Source organism: Cherax quadricarinatus, unplaced genomic scaffold, assembly GCF_038502225.1.
Source record: "Cherax quadricarinatus isolate ZL_2023a unplaced genomic scaffold, ASM3850222v1 Contig12, whole genome shotgun sequence".
In the NCBI taxonomy this organism is placed as follows: Eukaryota; Metazoa; Arthropoda; class Malacostraca; order Decapoda; family Parastacidae; genus Cherax; species Cherax quadricarinatus.
The window spans coordinates 592,969-616,235 of NW_027195038.1; the positions used below are offsets into that span (position 1 = coordinate 592,969).

At 40.9% G+C, this 23,267-nt stretch overlaps 1 protein-coding gene across 1 annotated transcript in view; it reads left to right on the forward strand.

Moving 5' to 3' along the window:
- The window catches only part of Mcm3 (minichromosome maintenance 3), an 82,418-nt gene extending 61,122 nt beyond the window's left edge, over positions 1–21,296 (forward strand). The window contains exons 12-15 of the mRNA XM_070079747.1: positions 5,851–5,991; positions 11,323–11,500; positions 17,056–17,249; positions 20,963–21,296. Coding sequence (XP_069935848.1) covers positions 5,851–5,991; positions 11,323–11,500; positions 17,056–17,249; positions 20,963–21,121 — 672 coding nt within the window. The 3' untranslated portion in view covers positions 21,122–21,296. The remainder of the gene's footprint in view (positions 1–5,850; positions 5,992–11,322; positions 11,501–17,055; positions 17,250–20,962) is intronic.
- Positions 21,297–23,267: the final 1,971 nt, after the last annotated feature.

A 23,267-nucleotide genomic window follows, 5' to 3' on the forward strand; every position in this document is an offset into this window, starting at 1 on the left:
CAGTAAACTTATTCCTCTATAATTTTTACAATCTCTTTTGTCCCCCTTCCCTTTATATAAAGGGACTATACATGCTCTCCGCCAATCCCTAGGTACCTTTCCCTCTTTCATACGTTTATTAAACAAAAGTACCAACCACTCCAACACTATAATCCCCCCTGCTTTTAACATTTCTGTCATGATCCCATCAGTTCCAGCTGCTTTACCCCCTTTCATTCTACGTAATGCCTCACGTACCTCCTAAAAGATGATATACCTCCCTGACCAGTGCATGAAATTACTGCCTCTCTTCCTTAACATTTAAAAGTTCCTCAAAATATTCTCGCTATCTACCTAATACCTCCATCTCCCCATCTACTAACTCCCCTACTCTGTTCTTAACTGACAAATCCATACTTTCCCTAGGCTTTCTTAACTTGTTTAACTCACTCCAAAATTTTTTCTTATTTTCATTAAAATTTCTTGACAGTGCCTCGCCCACTCTATCATCTGCTCTCCTTTTGCACTCTCTCACCACTCTCTTCACCTTTCTTTTACTCTCCATATACTCTGCTCTTCTTATAACACTTCTGCTTTGTAAAAACCTCTCATAAGCTACCTTTTTCTCTTTTATCACACCCTTTACTTCATCATTCCACCAATCACTCCTCTTTCCTCCTGCCCCCACCCTCCTATAACCACAAACTTCTGCCCCACATTCTAATACTGCATTTTTAAAGCTATTCCAACCCTCTTCTACCCCCCCCCCACTACTCATCTTTGCACTAGCCCACCTTTCTGCCAATAGTCGCTTATATCTCGCCCGAACTTCCTCCTCCCTTAGTTTATACACTTTCACCTCCCTCTTACTTGTTGTTGCCACCTTCCTCTTTTCCCATCTACCTCTTACTCTAACAGTAGCTACAACTAAATAATGATCCGATATATCAGTTGCCCCTCTATAAACATGTACATCCTGGAGCCTACCCATCAACCTTTTATCCACCAATACATAATCTAATAAACTACTTTCATTACGTGCTACATCATACCTTGTATATTTATTTATCCTCTTTTTCATAAAATATGTATTACTTATTACCAAATTTCTTTCTACACATAGGTCAATTAAAGGCTCCCCATTTACATTTACCCCTGGCACCCCAAATTTACCTACTACTCCCTCCATAACATTTTTACCCACTTTAGCATTGAAATCCCCAACCACCATTACTCTCACACTTGATTCAAAACTCCCCACGCATTCACTCAACATATCCCAAAATCTCTCTCTCTCTCCTCTACACTTCTCTCTTCTCCAGGTGCATACACGCTTATTATAACCCACTTTTCACATCCAATCTTTATTTTACTCCACATAATCCTTGAATTAATACATTTATAGACCCTCTTTCCCTGCCATAGCTTATCCTTCAACATTATTGCTACTCCTTCTTTAGCTCTAACTCTATTTGAAACCCCTGACCTAATCCCATTTATTCCTCTCCATTGAAACTCTCCCACCCCCTTCAGCTTTGTTTCACTTAAAGCCAGGACATCCAGCTTCTTCTCATTCATAACATCCACAATCATCTCTTTCTTATCATTTGCACAACATCCACGCACATTCAGACTTCCCACTTTGACAATTTTCTTCTTATTCTTTTTAGTAATCTTTACAGGAAAAGGGGTTACTAGCCCATTGTTCCCGGCATTTTAGTTGACTTTTACAACACGCATGGCTTACGGAGGAAAGATTCTTGTTCCACTTCCCCATGGATATAAAAGAAAAAGTAACAAGACTAAGAACTATTAAGATAAAATCAAAGAAAACTCAGATGAGTGTGTATAAATAAATGTGTACATGTATGTGTAGTGTGACCTAAGTGTAAGTATAAGTAGCAAGATATACCTGTAATCTTGCATATTTGTGAGACAGACAAAAGACATCAGCAATCCTACCATCATGTAAAACAATTACAGGCTTTCATTCTACACTCACTTGGCAGGACGGTAGTACCTCCCTGGGTGGTTGCTGTCTACCAACCTACTACATATTTTGCTTAATTGGAGTATGTGCCATATAGTTTTTACCAGACATCATAAGCCCTGAAACCTGGTCTGGGACCTGGTCTCATTAATCATTATAAATGAAATATTATAATGCTAGAGGGGTGGGGATATTGCATTTTGGAGAGGTAAATCAGCTAGGATGATGGCATGCCTCTGCCAAGATAGTGATTGAGTGATGGTGAAAGTGTTTCTTCTCTTTTGGTAGATGGCCAGTGTGTTTAACAACTACAGTAAGGCCCCACTTTTATGGCAGGTTAAGTTTCAAGCTGCCGCTGGAGAGCAGACATTGCCTGAAAACAGAGCACCACTTTTTCCACTTATAAATGCATATAAATGCTAGGTAACAAGTTCATACTAACATATGTTAAGTTAGCAATAGAACTAGGCATTAAAAACAATAAAAAGTAAAATACACACTCAGTACACCCATTACTTAACTTGAAATATTTGTAGTCTTAATGTAGGGTGAGAGGTGAGTTGTATTTATTTGTAGGAAGTCAGGTGTAGGAGGTATGGTAGCCAGCCAGGTCAGGTTGGTTGTGCTACACGGTAGCATGTAGTGTTGGTTGTGCTGCATGGTAGCATGTAGTGTTGGTTGTGCTGCACGGTAGTATGTAGTGTTGGTTGTGCTACACGGTAGCATGTAGTGTTGGTTGTGCTACATGGTAGCATGTAGTGTTGCTTGTGCTACACGGTAGCATGTAGTGTTGCTTGTGCTACACGGTAGCATGTAGTGTTGCTTGTGCTACACGGTAGCATGTAGTGTTGCTTGTGCTACACGGTAGCATGTAGTGTTGCTTGTGCTACACGGTAGCATGTAGTGTTGCTTGTGCTACACGGTAGCATGTAGCGTTGCTTGTGCTACACGGTAGCATGTAGCGTTGCTTGTGCCGCACGGTAGCATGTAGCGTTGCTTGTGCCGCACGGTAGCATGTAGCGTTGCTTGTGCCGCACGGTAGCATGTAGCGTTGCTTGTGCCGCACGGTAGCATGTAGCGTTGCTTGTGCCGCACGGTAGCATGTAGCGTTGCTTGTGCCGCACGGTAGCATGTAGCGTTGCTTGTGCCGCACGGTAGCATGTAGCGTTGCTTGTGCCGCACGGTAGCATGTAGCGTTGCTTGTGCCGCACGGTAGCATGTAGCGTTGCTTGTGCCGCACGGTAGCATGTAGCGTTGCTTGTGCCGCACGGTAGCATGTAGCGTTGCTTGTGCCGCACGGTAGCATGTAGCGTTGCTTGTGCCGCACGGTAGCATGTAGCGTTGGTTGTGCCGCACGGTAGCATGTAGCGTTGGTTGTGCCGCACGGTAGCATGTAGCGTTGGTTGTGCCGCACGGTAGCATGTAGCGTTGCTTGTGCCACACGGTAGCATGTAGCGTTGCTTGTGCCGCACGGTGGCACGTGGTGTCGGTCGTGCTGCACAGTGGCATGTGTAGTGTGTGTAGTGTGATCTAAGTGCAAGTAGAAGTAGCAAGACATACCTGAAATCTTGCATGTTTATGAGACAGACAAAAGGCACCAGCAATCCTACCATCATGGCTTTCGTTGTGCACTCACTTGGCAGGACGGTAATACCTCCCTGGGCGGTTGCTGTTTACCAACCTACTACCTAGGACTCGACAGACTTCTCCCCCTATAATTTTTGCACTCTTTTGTCCCCTTTGCCTTTATACAAAGGAATTATGCATGCTCTCTGCCAATCCCTAGGTACCTTACCCTCTTCCATACATTTATTAAATAATTGCACCAACCACTCCAAAACTATATCCCCACCTGCCTTTAACATTTCTATCTTTATCCCATCAATCTCCGCTGCCTTACCCCCTTTCATTTTACTTACTGCCTCACGAACTTCCCCCACACTCACAACTTGCTCTTCCTCACTCCTACAAGATGTTATTCCTCCTTGCCCTATACACGAAATCACAGCTTCCCTATCTTCATCAACATTTAACAATTCCTCAAAATATTCCTTCCATCTTCCCAATACCTCTAACTCTCCATTTAATAAGAAAAATTGCAAAGGTTAGTGGATGAATTTGGGAATGTGTGTAAAGGTAGAAAGTTGAAAGTGAACATAGAAAAGAGTAAGGTGATGAGGGTGTCAAATGATTTAGATAAAGAAAAATTGGATATCAAATTGGGGAGGAGGAGTATGGAAGAAGTGAATGTTTTCAGATACTTGGGAGTTGACATGTCGGTAGATGGATTTATGAAGGATGAGGTTAATCATAGAATTGATGAGGGAAAAAAGGTGAGTGGTGCGTTGAGGTATATGTGGAGTCAAAAAACGTTATCTATGGAGGCAAAGAAGGGAATGTATGAAAGTATAGTAGTACCAACACTCTTATATGGATGTGAAGCTTGGGTGGTAAATGCAGCAGCGAGGAGACGGTTGGAGGCAGTGGAGATGTCCTGTCTAAGGGCAATGTGTGGTGTAAATATTATGCAGAAAATTCGGAGTGTGGAAATTAGGAGAAGGTGTGGAGTTAATAAAAGCATTAGTCAGAGGGCAGAAGAGGGGTTGTTGAGGTGGTTTGGTCATTTAGAGAGAATGGATCAAAGTAGAATGACATGGAAAGCATATAAATCTATAGGGGAAGGAAAGAGGGGTAGGGGTCGTCCTCGAAAGGGTTGGAAAGAGGGGGTAAAGGAGGTTTTGTGGGCGAGGGGCTTGGACTTCTAGCAAGCGTGCATGAGCGTGTTTGATAGGAGTGAATGGAGACGAATGATACTTGGGACCTGACGATCTGTTGGAGTGTGAGCAGGGTAATATTTAGTGAAGGGATTCAGGGAAACCGGTTATTTTCATATAGTCGGACTTGAGTCCTGGAAATGGGAAGTACAATGCCTGCACTTTAAAGGAGGGGTTTTGGGATATTGGCAGTTTGGAGGGATATGTTGTGTATCTTTATACGTATATGCTTCTAAACTGTTGTATTCTGAGCACCTCTGCAAAAGCAGTGATAATGTGTGAGTGTGGTGAAAGTGTTGAATGATGATGATAGTATTTTCTTTTTGGGGATTTTTTCTTTTTTGGGTCACCCTGCCTCGGTGGGAGACGACCGACTTGTTGAAAAAAAAAAAAAAAAAACCTATTGTACACAACTCATTTTTTTAATTTACACCTTTATTTTTTTAAACAAGTCGGTTGTCTCCCACCGAGGCAGGGTGACCCAAAAAAAAAAAAGAAAATCCCCAAAAAGAAAATACTTTCATCATCATTCAACACTTTCACCTCGCTCACACATTATCACTGTCTTTGCAGAGATGCCCAGATGAAACTGTTTAGAAGCGTATAGTATAAAGATAGATAACATGCCCCTCGAAACTTCCAATATCTCAAACCTCTCCTTTAAAGTGCAGGCATTGTACTTCCCATTTCCAGTACTCAAGTCCCTGAATCTCTTCACTAAGTATTACCCTGCTCACACTCCAGCAGCTTGTCAGGTCCCAAAAACCATTTGTCTCCATTCACTCTTATCTAACACGTTCACACATGCTTGCTGGAAGTCCAAGCCCCTCGCCCACAAAGCCTCCTTTACTCTCTCCCTCTAACCTTTTCTAGGACGGCCCCTACCCCTCCTTCCTGTGTGATAAGCTTAGGTGACAACCCATAAATTTCCTCTTTTCTTGTCTTTCAATGTGTTAATTATTTATATTTATATTTAGTTAAAAAAAAAAAAATTATTTCCAAACGTTATACTATATAGCTGGCCTTGTCAGTAATGAGTATTTGTTTATTTGTAGATGTCTGAACAAACATTACACCACCATACTAAAGTTGGTTCTTCTTTTCCAGACACAGCCAGTAACTGCCCGTGCCCTGGAGACGCTCATTCGTCTCTCTACAGCTCATTCAAAAAGCAGACTTTCCCGTTATGTAACAGTGCAAGACGCTGAAGCTGCCATCGAGATGGTGTCATATGCCTACTTTAAAAAGGTGCGTCATTAGCAGTGAGTCGTTACTTGTAACATTACTACCAGTTGTTATTAGTCCTATTAACAGTGGGTCCTCATTAGTACTACTACCAGTGGGTCATTATTTATGCATTATCAGTGGGTCATTATTTGTGCCATTATCAGTGGGTCATTATTTGTGCCTTTATCAGTGGGTCAATATTTGTCATTATCAGTGTTTCATTATTAGTATTACTACCAGTGGGTCATTATTAGTGCTATTGTTTCACTAATGTGCTACATTTTATTTGACTCGATTCCTTTAAGGGCAGGTGTATGCATGTATGCTGATAAATGGGTCTTGAGCAAAGAAAATCAAAGTACCATTCCGTGGGTCAGGAGGAGGAGGAGGAGGGAAGCACTAAAGCAGTGGTTCCCAAACTTTTTCAGCTTGTTACCCAATTTAACATGCCACATAAAGCATGTTACCCCTTTCACAAAATGTTATTATTGATATATATGGCTAAACATGAACGTATACAGCCTCGCATACTCTGCTAATCCTAGCAAAACCATTGAAAACGTAAGAACCACACATACATTATATATAAAATTAATAATAGCTACAAATTCACAGTAACAGTGGGTAAATACTAACTATATACTGCACAGGGCAGTACACATACATACCAGCTTATGTCTACCTCGGCTGATGCTCACAGATAAACTGACAGTGTGAAATAGAGGCAGCCTCAGTAAGTGAGTGACACATACTGGACAGGTCGATCTGGGCTACTGAGTGACTTTTGTCCTGAAGCATACTTGTCAAAATACTTTTGGGTTTCTACACACTTAGCTATATATTTCTTCTTTTCTAATACTGTATATTAGTTTTTGATGTTTATTGTTATTTGGTTTAACTTTATTACTTACTTATAATAGGTTTACTTTACAACTTTATATACTAAGACAAAGTTAACAATAATCCTCATACCGGGTACCGCATTGTTTTCTTGATTTTCAGAATTCATAACTTTTTTTCTGTCACTCCTGCATTACCCCCCAAAAATGGTTAAATTACCCCCAGGGGGTAATTTACCCCCAGTTTGGGAACCACTGCACTAAAGGAAGAGGAATAAGAGGTAATCTGCTCTGACCCGAGGGAAAGTTTCTCGTGTGTCAGAGAAGATTATCTCCTCTTCCTCTTGCTTTACTGCTTCCCTGTGAATATAATAATATATGTACCGGAGAGTTAAGATATAAAATGGAGACAGTTTAGCTGCTGACTGTTTCCACATAAAGATGGTCCTTGACTTATGATGGGGTTATGTTCCAACAAACCTCTTGTAATTCAAAAATATCCTAAGTCAAATATGATATGATAAATAAACAAGTAAATAAATACTTCCCGGTAAAAGTAGGTCTTAGACAGGGATGTGTAATGTCACCATGGTTGTTTAATATATTTATAGATGGGGTTGTAAAAGAAGTAAATGCTAGGGTGTTCGGGAGAGGGGTGGGATTAAATTATGGGGAATCAAATTCAAAATGGGAATTGACACAGTTATTTTTTGCTGATGATACTGTGCTTATGGGAGATTCTAAAGAAAAATTGCAAAGGTTAGTGGATGAGTTTGAGAATGTGTGTAAAGGTAGAAAGTTGAAAGTGAACATAGAAAAGAGGAAGGTGATGAGGGTATCAAATGATTTAGATCAAGAAAAATTGGATATCAAATTGGGGAGGAGGAGTATGGAAGAAGTGAATGTTTTCAGATACTTGGGAGTTGACGTGTCGGCGGATGGATTTATGAAGGATGAGGTTAATCATAGAATTGATGAGGGAAAAAAGGTGAGTGGTGCGTTGAGGTATATGTGGAGTCAAAAAACGTTATCTATGGAGGCAAAGAAGGGAATGTATGAAAGTATAGTAGTACCAACACTCTTATATGGATGTGAAGCTTGGGTGGTAAATGCAGCAGCGAGGAGACGGTTGGAGGCAGTGGAGATGTCCTGTCTAAGGGCAACGTGTGGTGTAAATATTATGCAGAAAATTCGGAGTGTGGAAGTTAGGAGAAGGTGTGGAGTTAATAAAAGCATTAGTCAGAGGGCAGAAGAGGGGTTGTTGAGGTGGTTTGGTCATTTAGAGAGAATGGATCAAAGTAGAATGACATGGAAAGCATATAAATCTATAGGGGAAGGAAAGAGGGGTAGGGGTCGTCCTCGAAAGGGTTGGAAAGAGGGGGTAAAGGAGGTTTTGTGGGTGAGGGGCTTGGACTTCCAGCAAGCGTGCATGAGCGTGTTAGATAGGAGTGAATGGAGACGAATGATACTTGGGACCTGACGATCTGTTGGAGTGTGAGCAGGGTAATATTTAGTGAAGGGATTCAGGGAAACCGGTTATTTTCATATAGTCGGACTTGAGTCCTGGAAATGGGAAGTACAATGCCTGCACTTTAAAGGAGGGGTTTGGGATATTGGCAGTTTGGAGGGATATGTTGTGTATCTCTATACGTATATGCTTCTAAACTGTTATATTCTGAGCACCTCTGCAAAAGCAGTGATAATGTGTGAGTGTGGTGAAAGTGTTGAATGATGATGAAAGTATTTTCTTTTTGGGGATTTTCTTTCTTTTTTTGGGTCACCCTGCCTCGGTGGGAGACGACCGACTTGTTGGGAAAAAAAAAAAAAAATCACTGAATAAGTAAATAAACAAATAATTAGTGTAACTATAGACCAGTAAAATGAATACAGGTTACGGACTTGCCGCCTTTGTGCTTGGTAATTATCTTAAGTAATTGCAGCAGCGAGGAGACTGTTGGAGGCAGTGGAGATGTCCTGTTTAAGGGCAATGTGTGGTGTAAATATTATGCAGAAAATTCGGAGTGTGGAAATTAGGAAAAGGTGTGGAGTTAATAAAAGTATTAGTCAGAGGGCAGAAGAGGGGTTGTTGAGGTGGTTTGGTCATTTAGAGAGAATGAATCAAAGTAGAATGACATGGAAAGCATATAAATCTATAGGGGAAGGAAGGCGGGGTAGGGGTCGTCCTCGAAAGGGTTGGAGAGAGTGGGTAAAGGAGGTTTTGTGGGCAAGGGGCTTGGACTTCCAGCAAGCGTGCGTGAGCGTGTTAGATAGGAGTGAATGGAGACGAATGGTACTTGGGACCTGACGATCTGTTGGAGTGTGAGCAGGGTAATATTTAGTGAAGGGATTCAGGGAAACCGGTTATTTTCATATAGTCGGACTTGAGTCCTGGAAATGGGAAGTACAGTGCCTGCACTTTAAAGGAGGGGTTTGGGATATTGGCAGTTTGGAGGGATATATTGTGTATCTTTATATGTGTATGCTTCTAAACTGTTGTATTCTGAGCACCTCTGCAAAAAGAGTGATAATGTGCGAGTGTGGTGAAAGTGTTGAATGATGATGAAAGTATTTTTCTTTATCTAAATCATTTGACACCCTCATCACCTTACTCTTTTCTATGTTCACTTTCAACTTTCTACCTTTACACACACTCCCAAACTCATCCACTAACCTTTGCAATTTTTCTTTAGAATCTCCCATAAGCACAGTATCATCAGCAAAAAGTAAATGTGTCAATTCCCATTTTGAATTTGATTCCCCAAAATTTAATTCCACCCCTCTCCCGAACACCCTAGCATTTACTTCCTTTACAACCCCATCTATAAATATATTAAACAACCATGGTGACATTACACATCCCTGTCTAAGACCTACTTTTACTGGGAAGTAGTCTCCCTCTCTTCTACACACCCTAACCTGAGCCTCACCATCCTCATAAAAACTCTTTACAGCATTTAATAACTTACCACCTATTCCATATACAGTGGACCCCCGCTTAACGATCACCTCCAAATGCGACCAATTATGTAAGTGTATTTATGTAAGTGCGTTTGTACGTGTATGTTTGGGGGTCTGAAATGGACTAATCTACTTCACAATATTCCTTATGGGAAAAAATTCGGTCAGTACTGGCACCTGAACATACTACTGGAATGAAAAAAGTTCGTTAACCGGGGGTCCACTGTACTTGCAACATCTGCCACATTGCTCCTCTATCCACTCTATCATATGCCTTTTCTATATCCATAAATGCAATAAAAACTTCCCTACCTTTATCTAAATACTGTTCATATATATGCTTCAATGTAAAACACTTGATCTACACATCCCCTACCCACTCTGAAACCTTCTTGCTCATCCGCAATCCTACATTCTGTCTTACCTCTAATTCTTTCAATTATAACCCTACCGTACACTTTTCCTGGTATACTCAGTAAACTTATTCCCCTATAATTTTTACAGTCTCTCTTGTCCCCTTTCCCTTTATTATTATAAAGGGACTATACATGCTCTCTGCCAATCCCTAGGTACCTTCCCCTCTTTCATACATTTATTAAACAAAAATACCAACCACTCCAACACTATATCCCCCCCTGCTTTTAACATTTCTGTCATGATCCCATCAGTTCCAGCTGCTTTACCCCCTTTCATTTTACGTAATGCCTCGCGTACCTCCCCCACACTTACATTCTGCTCTTCTTCACTCCTAAAAGATGGTATACCTCCCTGACCAGTGCATGAAATTACTGCCTCTGTTTCTTCCTTAACATTTAAAAGTTCCTCAAAATATTCTCGCCATCTACCTAATACCTCCATCTCCCCATCTACTAACTCCCCTACTCTGTTTTTAACTGACAAATCCATACTTTCCCTAGGCTTTCTTAACTTGTTTAACTCCCTCCAAAATTTTATTATTATTGTTATTATTTATTGTAATCTTGTCACTAACTCCCTCCAAAATTTTATTATTATTGTTATTATTTATTGTAATCTTGTCACTAATCTGGTTCATACTTCTTCCCCCCTGTCCCTTTTCCCTGCCTCTGATGTTCCAGTGTATGCTCCCTTTCATGCTCCTTGTTCCCTCTCCAGTATGTTGCTGAGCGTGTGTGTGTTCCTTCTCTGCTGACACGAATAATTCTTTTTGTCATGTTAAAGATCAGTCACTTGTAAACTGGTTAAACTACCCTTCTTTCAACTTGACAACTGTCTTGTTGAATTACCACATATCAACACATTCCTAACATGAATGTTAATCCTCTTTTCTTTCTCTTGATACCTACCTTTCACAGTACATTGTGTGTTGCATGGAGTGACCACTTCACATAGTGTGTATGTAGCATGGAGTGACCACATTACATAGTGTGTATGTAGCATGGAGTGACCACATTACATAGTGTGTATGTAGCATAGTGACCACATCACATAGTGTGTATGTAGCATAGTGACCACATCACATAGTGTGTATGTAGCATGGAGTGACTGTCTCTTAAATATATACTCTTGATTGCAGGTGATGGAGAGGAAGAAGAGGCGTAAGAATGATGAAGAGAGTGATACAGAACCAGAAGAGGAAGATGACAACAGGGAGGAGGAGGAAGGTGGGAGGAAGAGAAAGAGAAGAGGCACAGGAGAGGCAGAGAAGAAGACAAAGAAGGTCAAGAAGACCAAGAAGCAGCCTGGTGATGAAGGTTGGTCTTTGTACTCTGCTTATTGGATCTTCTGTGCTGGTGAAGACCTCTTGTGACAAGCATTGGAACTTGTCTTCCCCTTCCTCACATTAAACCTGACTAACTCCCAGTCCTGAGGTATTGTCACTCCCAGCACTACGGCAGTCACACGAGGAATAAAAAGTCACAGTACCGTGACTGGAACACTACACAAATAACACAATCAGGAGAATGAAATTAATGACAGTGTTTTGGTCCAAGTAGGACTGCAACTTAGTCATAAGTTTCAGTCTCCTGAGTGAGAGTGATTTGTGGAGAGTCAGACATGGTTTTATTTTATGCTTTGACATTCTGTTAGTAACATTTATGAAGGGATTTAGAGCATCTGGTTACCTAGACTTAAGTCCTGGAGGTGGGAGCACCAGTGCCTGGACACTCAATGATGGTTGGGAATGTTGTACTTTAGAGTACCATCTGACTGTGATATAAACACACTTCTGGCAATAGTCATTGAATGAACAATGACTATATTGCCCTACCTCACTAGGGAACAGCTGGTGTATTAAAATGTTACATTTGACACCCAGTTAACCTTCATTCTGTGTAAGAATACCATAGATTGTAGCTTGGTAACCATTTAGGGAGGTAGTCATCCTGGCATGATGCTGGGTAACCATATAGGGAGGTACAATCATCCTGGCATGTTGGGTAACCATATAGGGAGGTACAATCATGCTGGCATGATGCTGGGTAACCATATAGGGAGGTATAATCATCCTGGCATGATGCTGGGTAACTAAATTGGGAGGTACAATCATTGTGGCATGTTGGGTAACCATATAAGGAAGAGAGATATAGTTTGTTAGTCAGTTACCATTTGTTAGTTACTGGGCCTCAGTCTTGAAGCCATGAGAGAGTAAACCAAGCAACAGCTAGCAAAAAGATGAGAGATGGGGCCAAGAGCAGAGACTTGAACCATGCAACCATATATTGGTGAGTCTGTCTGTCTCATTGTCTCTTTTGTCTCTGTCTCTCATGTCTTTGTCTCTATATCTCCCTTTCTTGCATATACAGTGGACCCCCAGTTATCGGCCGTAATCTGTTCCAGAAGGTCGGTTGATAACCGAAATGGCTGATAACAGAATTAATATTTCCCATAAGAATTAAAAATAGGAGAGGAGAGTTATTAAATGGAGAGTTAGAGGTATTGGGGAGATGGAGGGAATATTTTGAGGAATTGTTAAATGTTGATGAAGATAAGGAAGCTGTGATTTCATGTATAGAGCAAGGAGGAATAACATCTTGTAGGAGTGAGGAAGAACCAGTTGTGAGTGTGGGGGAAGTTCGTGAGGCAGTAGGTAAAATGAAAGGGGGTAAGGCAGCCGGGATTGATGGGATAAAGATAGAAATGTTAAAAGCAGGTGGGGATATAGTTTTGGAGTGGTTGGTGCAATTATTTAATAAATGCATGGAAGAGGGTAAGGTACCTAGGGATTGGCAGAGAGCATGCATAGTTCCTTTGTATAATGGCAAAGGGGACAAAAGAGAGTGCAAAAATTATAGGGGGATAAGTCTGTTGAGTATACCTGGTAAAGTGTATGGTAGAGTTATTATTGAAAGAATTAAGAGTAAGACGGAGAATAGGATAGCAGATAAACAAGGAGGCTTTAGGAAAGGTAGGGGGTGTGTGGACCAGGTGTTTACAGTGAAACATATAAGTGAACAGTATTTAGATAAGGCTAAAGAGGTCTTTGTGGCATTTATGGATTTGGAAAAGGCGTATGACAGGGTGGATAGGGGGGCAATGTGGCAGATGTTGCAGGTGTATGGTGTAGGAGGTAGGTTACTGAAAGCAGTGAAGAGTTTTTACGAGGATAGTGAGGCTCAAGTTAGAGTATGTAGGAAAGAGGGAAATTATTTCCCAGTAAAAGTAGGCCTTAGACAAGGATGTGTGATGTCACCGTGGTTGTTTAATATATTTATAGATGGGGTTGTAAGAGAAGTAAATGCGAGGGTCTTGGCAAGAGGCGTGGAGTTAAAAGATAAAGAATCACACATAAAGTGGGAGTTGTGACAGTTGCTCTTTGCTGATGACACTGTGCTCTTGGGAGATTCTGAAGAGAAGTTGCAGAAATTGGTGGATGAATTTGGTAGGGTGTGCAAAAGAAGAAAATTAAAAGTGAATAAAGGAAAGAGTAAGGTTATGAGGATAACAAAAAAGATTAGGTGATGAAAGATTGGATATCAGATTGGAGGGAGAGAGTATGGAGGAAGTGAATGTATTCAGATATTTGGGAGTGGACGTGTCAGCGGATGGGTCAATGAAAGATGAGGTGAATCATAGAATTGATGAGGGGAAAAGGGTGAGTGGTGCACTTAGGAGTCTGTGGAGACAAAGAACTTTGTCCTTGGAGGCAAAGAGGGGAATGTATGAGAGTATAGTTTTACCAACGCTCTTATATGGGTGTGAAGCATGGGTGATGAATGTTGCAGCGAGGAGAAGCTGGAGGCAGTGGAGATGTCATGTCTGAGGGCAATGTGTGGTGTGAATATAATGCAGAGAATTCGTAGTTTGGAAGTTAGGAGGAGGTGCGGGATTACCAAAACTGTTGTCCAGAGGGCTGAGGAAGGGTTGTTGAGGTGGTTCGGACATGTAGAGAGAATGGAGCGAAAGAGTGACTTCAAGAGTGTATCAGTCTGTAGTGGAAGGAAGGCAGGGTAGGGGTCGGCCTAGGAAAGGTTGGAGGGAGGGGGTAAAGGAGGTTTTGTGTGCGAGGGGCTTGGACTTCCAGCAGGCATGCGTGAGCGTGTTTGATAGGAGTGAATGGAGACAAATGGTTTTTAATACTTGACATGCTGTTGGAATGTGAGCAAAGTAACATTTATGAAGGGATTCAGGGAAACCGGCAGGCCGGACTTGAGTCCTGGAGATGGGGAGTACAGTGCCTGCACTCTGAAGGAGGGGTGTTAATGTTGCAGTTTAAAAACTGTAGTGTAAAGCACCCTTCTGGCAAGACAGTGGTGGAGTGAATGATGGTGAAAGTTTTTCTTTTTCGGGCCGCCCTGCCTTGGTGGGAATCGGCCAGTGTGATAATAAAAAAAAGAATTAATGGAAATACAATTAATCCGTTCCAAATAAAAATATTCACAAAAAAAAAATTAACAATTATGTAAGTATTACATACCTTTATTGATGGCTAATGCTGGCTTCTGGAAGATAGGGAGGAGGAAAGAGGGAGGAGTTAGTGTTTGGAAGGGGAATCCCCCTCCATAAAGACTAGGTAGCAAAGCCTTCTCTGGGGTTACTTCCCTTCTGTCTTTTATTGCCACTAGGACCAGCTTGAGAGTCACTGGATCCTGTCTCACAAAATAACTGTCCAGAGTGTTCTGTTTCTGGCATCTCTTAAAGATTTTCCTGAAGTGGGACAGGGTTTTGCCACTAAACATTGTTGCAGATATGGCTTGTTTCAGCTTTGTCAGGGTGGTGTTTCTCTACAAAAGCTTGCACCCTAATCCACATGCACACACCTCTTTAATCTCTGAAGAAGGCACCTCTTTCACTCTCTTCCTCCTCTTCTGAAGCAAGTTCCTCAGCTCCAGTCTGTTGCTGTTCAAGTTGAAGCTCTTGCAGCTCTTCAGTGGTAAGCTCTTCCCTGTGGTCCTCCACCAACTCATCCACATCCTTGCCACTCACCTCCAACCCCAGGGACTTCCCCAGTACTTCAAAGCACTTTTGAAACACTGCTTTTGTGTAGAGTTTTTTGAAGTTAGAAATGGCCTGCTGGTCCATGGGCTGGAGGAAAGGAGTGGTGTTAGGTGGCAAGAACTTAACTGTGATGAAACTGAAGTCCCTAAACACTTGGTCTTGCAAGTCTGGAGGATGTGCAGGAGCATTGTCCAGTAACAGGAGGCACTTGAGTGGCAATTTCTTTTCCAGGAAGTATTTTTTCACACTTGGGCCAAACACATCATTAACCCACTCTTTGAAAATTTGCCTTGTGACCCATGCCTTATGATTAGCTTTCCACATCACACACAATCTATTCTTCATTACATTGTTTTTCTTGAACACTCTGGGATTTTCTGAGTGATACACGAGTAAAAGCTTCACTTTGAAATCCCCACTAGCATTACCACACAACAAAAGAAGAAGCCTGTCTTTTATAGGCTTGTGTCCTGGCAGTGCCTTTTCCTTATGGGTAATGGGGCCCGAGACTGTTCAACTGCCTCCCAGCATACATAAGGGGGATTACCAACAGACCCCTGGCAGTCTTCAAGCTGGCACTGGACAAGCACCTAAAGTCGGTTCCTGATCAGCCGGGCTGTGGCTTGTACGTTGGTTTGCGTGCAGCCAGCAGCAACAGCCTGGTTGATCAGGCTCGGATCCACCAGGAGGCCTGGTCACAGACCGGGCCGCGGGGGCGTTGACCCCCGGAACTCTCTCCAGGTAAACTCCAGGTATTGTAGGTCCTGTTTGGCATTTTCTTCCAGAACAGGCCTGTTTCGTCACAATTGAACACTTGTTGGGGTTCGAATCCTTCAGCCTTTACGTAGTCCTGGAATTCGTGAACATACTTTTCAGCTGCACATTTGTCAGAACTTGCAGCCTCACCATGCCTTACAACACTGTGTATGCCACTACGCTTCTTAAATATATCAAACCATTCTTTGCTGGCTCTAAATTCACAAACTGCAGCACTTGTTCCAGGCATTTTCTTTGCAAGATCCTCATGCAACTGCTTTGCCTTCTCACAAATAATCGACTCCACAACACTGTCTCCCACTAATTCTTTTTCCTTAATCCACAATAATAATAACTTTTCCATCTTTTCCATTATTGGTGGCCTTTGTTTAGTTAGAAAAGTTACTCCTTTTGCAACATTAGCATCTTTGATTTGTTCTTTCTTTGCCAGGATGAATGTAATTGTTGATTTATTCTTGCTGTACATCCTGGCAAGTTCCACCACCTTCATACCACTCTCAAGCTTTTCTATCACTTCATGCTTAAATTCCATGGCGTTTCTCACTGTTTACCACAGGAACTTTACTAGGAGCTTTCTTTGGACCCATGGTTACTTATTTCACAGTGCACTGCAAGAAAAACCAGTAAAAACAATGGTAAACAAGCAAAATGTTTGGATGTATGAGCAGAAGCTTCCTCAGCCACCTAGAGACAAAATGAAACTGAAGTGCAAGCTGCCCTAGCCGGCGGATGGATGCTTCCGAAACGGCCGGTAACCAGGCGTGGAAAAACCCGTTGATAACTGAGTTGGCCGATAACCAAACCGGTCGATAACTGGGGGTCCATTGTACATATGCACACTCTTACCCCATCACTTCCCCTCCTTCCCACATCTTCACTTACCTGCTCACCTACCTACCTTTGCTTCCTGTTTCTTAATAATTCTTAATCATTTACCTTTTTTTTTTCATGTAGGTGTAGTGTAAGAGAGGAGGTCAGGGGCAATAAACTCCAGAACAAGTAAATATTGTGTTGTTTGCATGTTGTTTTTAAAGTAGATTACAGAGTAGGTCTACTGAAGTGATTTATTAATGTGAATTTTGTTGTTGTGTAGGTTATGATCCTTATGACATTGAGAGTGCCGAGGAAGAAGGTGAAGCCATGTCTCCAACACCAGCCTCAGTGAGAAGCAGTGTTAGCAGAGCCTCCAGGACTAGTGAAGCTGCTTCATCTACTACTACACCTAAAGAGATCTCTACTGAGAGACTAGCAGCCTTCAAAGTTTCACTCACAAAGCTGTTCAAAGAGGTAACATTTTTTTGAGGTTATGGTTACATAGCATTATGAAACGTTGAAGGGTCGTTTTTTAACCCCTTAACCCTTTCATGGTCGACAGGCCCTCTCAGAAACTTGTTCTCAGGGTCGCCCAATTTTCAAAAAAAAAAAAAAAATATTCTTTCTTTTGAAAAGATAGAGAATCTTTTCCCGATCATAATGACACCAAAAGTATGAAATTTGATGGAAAACTTGCGGAATTATGCTCTCGCGAAGTTAGCGGTCTCGACGATGTTTACGCATCAGCGATTTTTGCCCACTTTGAGCCCTATTTTCGGCAAATTCCACTGTACTAGTCGACAAAAATCATGAATATTTTGCTAGAACTCCATTTTTTCTATAGAATGAGTGCAAGAAACCACCCATTTACCGATTTCAACTATCCAATACAGTGGTCAGAATTTAGCAATTTTGCCAATTTCACACAAATTTCAAAAGATGCCAATTTCCAAATAGGGTCCAGAATAAACAAGAAAGACATTCCTGGCACTAAAATGACATTTCCTCTGTTCATTAGCCATGTCCCAAGGCCCCTCTTACATTCTTGTGTTTTCCACTTTGAATTTTTATTCTCACAAAAAATAGAAGATTTACTGTTATGCAGACTACTGCATTAGTGTAAAAAATGGTATAAATAATATCGGCGCACTTCTGAAAGAATATTAGACTCGCCAGTTGACGTGTATTGGACACTAAGCATGATTTGTTTACTTTTGAACTTTGGTAAAAATTGAACATTTCTGCTAATTTGAGCTCAATTTCAAGGTACTTTTCATTGTAAAATCAGTCAAAATCATCTCAATTTCTGTAATGTGTCTTCCATTCTATAGAATGAGACCAGGAAAACTAGAATACAACAATAAATACCATACGAAAATACAGTGCAAAGTTGCTGTTTTAATCCAAAAACATGGTCAAAGTTTTTTTTTTCTCATTACGCACTGTGTGCTGCAGGATTTTTTTATACTGTGCACACTGACCACATAGACCCATTCTTTCATATGTAGGCCTACCAGCTTTCTCTCACTATATTTGAGGGCGCTAGAATTTAGGTGTACTAGTACGTCAAAAACCCTGGTGCGTAAGCTGTACTAGTATGGCCGAAACCCTGAAAGGGTTAAGGGTCCGTCCCATAGTTTTACGGCTTTAAAGCCTGGGTCTGTGCTGTAGTACTGTCATGAGCTCAGGTCACTCAGATAAGCTGTGAGCGGTAAATTTGGGCTTAGATGTAAGAGAATGCATCTGTGTAGTAAGTGTGCACCAGCACACAGTGCATAATGAGAAAAAACTGACCGTGTTTTTTTTTTATTAAAACAACTTTGCGGTGTATTTTTGTATGGTTTTTATGTTTGTATTTGCAGTTTGGGATATTGTCAGTTTGGAGGGATATGTTGTGTATCTTTATACGTATATGCTTCTAAACTGTTGTATTCTGAGCACCTCTGCAAAAGCAGTGATAATGTGTGAGTGTGGTGAAAGTGTTGAATGATGATGAAAGTATTTTCTTTTTGGGGATTTTCTTTCTTTTTTGGGTCACCCTGCCTCGGTGGGAGACGACCAACTTGTTGAGGAAAAAAAAAAAAATTGCAGTTTCTTGGTCTCATTTGATAGAATGGAAGATATATTACAAAAGTAGAGATGTGGGTCTGATATAAGTTCACAAATGTGCTGATATTATTTATACAGTTACAGTATTGCATAACACTAAATCTTCTATTTTTTGGTGTGAATAAAAATTCTTTGTGAATAAAGAATCAAAATGGAATTCATGTGTAAAGCCTGGAAACATAAATAATAAACAGAGGAAATGTTATTTTAGTGTCAGGAATGCCTGCATTGTTTATTCTTATTATTTTTCAGAGTTTCTTTTTTGTGGTGCACACATGGAGGCTTGTATCTGCTTGGTGGAGGATGCTCAAGAACTGTAAATTAATGACTGTTTTATTATAGCTGAATTCCACTTTATTTTTGCCATATTCTTTGATATTTTGTTTATTTTGTGCATGTGTGTGGTTGTTTTATTTGTTTGGTAGAGGTGGCCAAGAACTGTAGATTTAAGAAATTCTTTGGTGTGGGGGGTGGTGGGGCGACAGTCTTGTCCTGTACATGAGCAAGATTAGTTTGCAGCCTTTCTGCTAAAAGCTGGGCATGCAGATACCCCTCACTTCAATCTTTTTATACTGTATGTCCAGACACCTAATACCTTCAACACAACAACAGTGAGAAGGTGGCAAGAACAGAAGAAGCAGTACCCTGGCTATAACCAGAGCCTACACTTCCTTCTCAACATGCTGAACATACCCCTCCTCCTTAGTATTCTTCTGATACCACCTCTTCAGACAAGTGTTGCAACTCTTCAGTGTTTGTGTTTTCTGCAGCTGTGCACATAACATATGGCGGTCTCTCAACTTTGCTCATGCCATTTGTTTGAAATGTGCTACATGGTGCTGCTTCAATCACAGTCATACTGCAAATTATTATCTTACTTGCTAGCAAGGCAGTGGTCATTTACGTTACGAATTTGTTGGTGTGCCTACGTCTGTGTCTATATAGAATGGGGAAAAAAAAAAAAGTGGGCATCACGAGGCAAGTACATACACACTTGACCTAGCTCCCATCCTTAACATTGCTGGCAAAGAATTAGCCCACATTGTTGACACAGCTTCAGCAATTAGACATCACTTTTCTTGTGTTCCCATGGGGAACACCACTAGGCTTCACCTCTCATACTTACGATTGTACATTGTTACCTTCGGGTTAAGAGAATCCACATGGGTGCTATCAAGATTTCAACTTGTACCAGCTGGGCCTGATGATGTACAAGTTTGCATGTTCTGTTATGAACATCCTTCAACACTAGACTTTCTCTTGCATCTCTTCAGTCAGATTTGGCCTGAAGGAATTTTATCTCCAGTGGAAAACTATGGTTGTTGTCCCTTTGAAAATCAGACTCATATGAATGTGATAATTACTATTGTGGACCCATGTTTCTTACCAGCTTTGTGTTATTGACATCTCCCGGAAGCATCCTTTAGGTATACTGACCTCGGTCAGGTGTTGCAATACAGTACATGGCAGTTGTTTTTAGTTAGTGGTGCTGTTGCAGAAGATAGTGAAAACAGTAACTTGAAGTTGATACATTTATATACATTTAACTCTTATAAAGCTGCTTTACATATGATGTGTTGTTTTTGTAGATGTGATTGAAAATGTACATCCAGACTGGAATAGCATGTGGAATGATCATAATACTCACTGTTAAATTTTGGATGTACTTTTTCAGTTGTGTTGAGGAAAAGTTCACATTATGTAAAGGAATTGTAAGAGGTGACTGTACTTTCTGTACATATAATTTATATTGAATAGAATATTTTCTTGCACTTAATAGCTTCATTTTAAATATATATGTACAGTAAACCCTGGATAAAACTTAAAATTATGGGTAAAATCCACTGGTTAAATTGTAATTTTAACTCCATTATTGTCAATGTTTATTGCAGTATATCTGTTAATTGTGTGTACAGCATTATACTAGGTAGAGTACTTTAGTGTACTTTTATGCTATTTTTTAACATTCTGATTTATTAGACACTCGTATGATCCCCCTGTTAGTTCATTATATTGAGGGTTTACTATACTGATAGCATTATTTACTTGTTAGTTCATTATTTTTTTTGATCTTTCAGGAAAGAATTCAAACAGTGGCTGTGTCGAAGGTTAAGAAGTTCCTGAGTGATGAACATGCCTCTCAGCCATTTACCACGGATGAATTCGATGCTGCAATTGCAAGAATGACAGATGATAACCAGCTGATGGTTGCAGATGACATGATTTTCCTTATGTAAACCTTTAAGGAAGGAGCATTGAAATGCAAGGGTGTTGTAAAATATTATGAATGCCTGTTAGTGTGCCACCAAGTTATTATTGCAGTGTGCTGCCAGTGGTACTATTGCAGTGTGCTGCCAGTGGTACTATTGCAGTGTGCTGCCAGTGGTACTTTTACAGTGTGCTGCCAGTGGTACTTTTACAGTGTGCTGCCAGTGGTACTATTACAGTGTGCTGCCAGTGGTACTTTTACAGTGTGCTGCCAAACGTACTACTTCAAGCAGTGTACCACCAAAAGTTCTTTTACAAACAATGTATAGCCAAAAGTACTTTACAGTGTACCACCAAATGGTATTTTGTTAGTATTGTATAAAATTTAAAATGTGTAATCTGGAAAATTAGTATTTTATAATCACATTATTTGTTAATTTGATACAAGTTACCTGAACATTTTTCCTTTATCCTGTAAGTATGATGAAAATAAATGTTTATGTATAATTTGTTATTAACATTTCTGCTATAGTATGAGTTTTTAACATTAGATATTTCTCAACAAAAGAAATAAACACTGACATGATTGGTAAAGGCAGTTTACCTCAAGTAAACTTGTGTACCAATACTTTTTCCTGTCTCTTGAAGGAAGTGGTTATATATTATACATGAATCTTTGCAACCATATCATGCCTACACATCCTTCAGAATGCAGGCACTGCACTCCACCTTGTTGCAATCCTGGGTAACATTGCATCATTCCCACCCATCCTTCAGGGTGCTAGATAAAAGGACAGATGCAACTAATGTGACAAGTTGTTGTGGCTCCTGGAGAGCAAAACACTGCCACAATAGTCTGTGTCCTTTTACCTAACATTTTGTTGATAATTTTGAGAAATTTTTTCCTGGGTAGAGGCATGGCTGACAAATAGACAGCAGAGAGTTTGCATAAATGGGGAGAAATCAGAATGGGGGCACGTCACAAGCGGTATTCCTCAGGGGTCAGTGTTGGGCCCGTTGTTGTTCACAATTTACATAAACGACATAGATGAGGGAATAAATAGTGACATAAGCAAATTTGCTGATGACGCCAAAATAGGCCGTCCAATTCATTCTAATGAGGACACTAGAGCACTCCAGGATGATTTGAATAGACTGATGCAATGGTCGGAGAAGTGGCAGATGCAGTTTAACATTGACAAATGCAAAGTTCTAAATGTTGGACAGGTAAATAACCATGCCACATATAAACTAAATAATGTAGATCTTAATACTACTGATTGCAAAAAGGATTTAGGAGTTCTGGTTAGCAGTAATTTAAAACCAAGACAACAGTGCATTAGTGTTCGCAATAAAGCTAACAGAATTCTTGGCTTCATATCTAGAAGTATAAATAATAGAAGTCCTCAGGCTGTTCTTCAACTCTATATATCCTTGGTTAGGCCTCATTTAGACTATGCTGCTCAGTTCTGGTCACCGTATTACAGAATGGATATAAATGCTCTGGAAAACGTACAGAGGAGGATGACAGATGATCCCATGTATCAGAAATCTTCCCTATGAGGATAGACTGAGGGCCCTGAATCTGCACTCTCTCGAAAGGCGTAGAATTAGGGGGGATATGATCAAGGTGTATAAATGGAAAACAGGAATAAATAAAGGGGATGTAAATAGCATGCTGAAAATTTCCAACCAAGACAGGACTCGCAGCAATGGTTTCAAGTTGGAAAAATTCAGATTCAGAAAGGATATAGGAAAGCACTGGTTTGGTAATAGAGTTGTGGATGAGTGGAACAAACTCCCGAGTACAGTTATTCAGGCTAAAACGTTGTGTAGTTTTAAAAATAGGTTAGATAAATACATGAGTGGGTGTGGGTGGGTGTGAGTTGGACCTGACTAGCTTGTGCTGCTGGATCTGGTGCAGTGCTCCATCCTTGAGTGAAGATGGTCAGACTGGGTGGGTCATTGGGCTAATCCGGGGGGGGTCATTGGTCTAATCCGGGAGGGAACATGGACCTGCTCCGCATGGGTCAGTAGGCCTGTCGCAGTGCTCCTTCTTTCTTATGTTCTTAATCCTTCAGAGTACTGGCACTCTTCTGTGCCTTGCTGCGGTTTGGCCCATGGCTAGGCTCTGGGAGTAGACTCGTGAAACTTGTCAAAGGTACCACTGGGCCC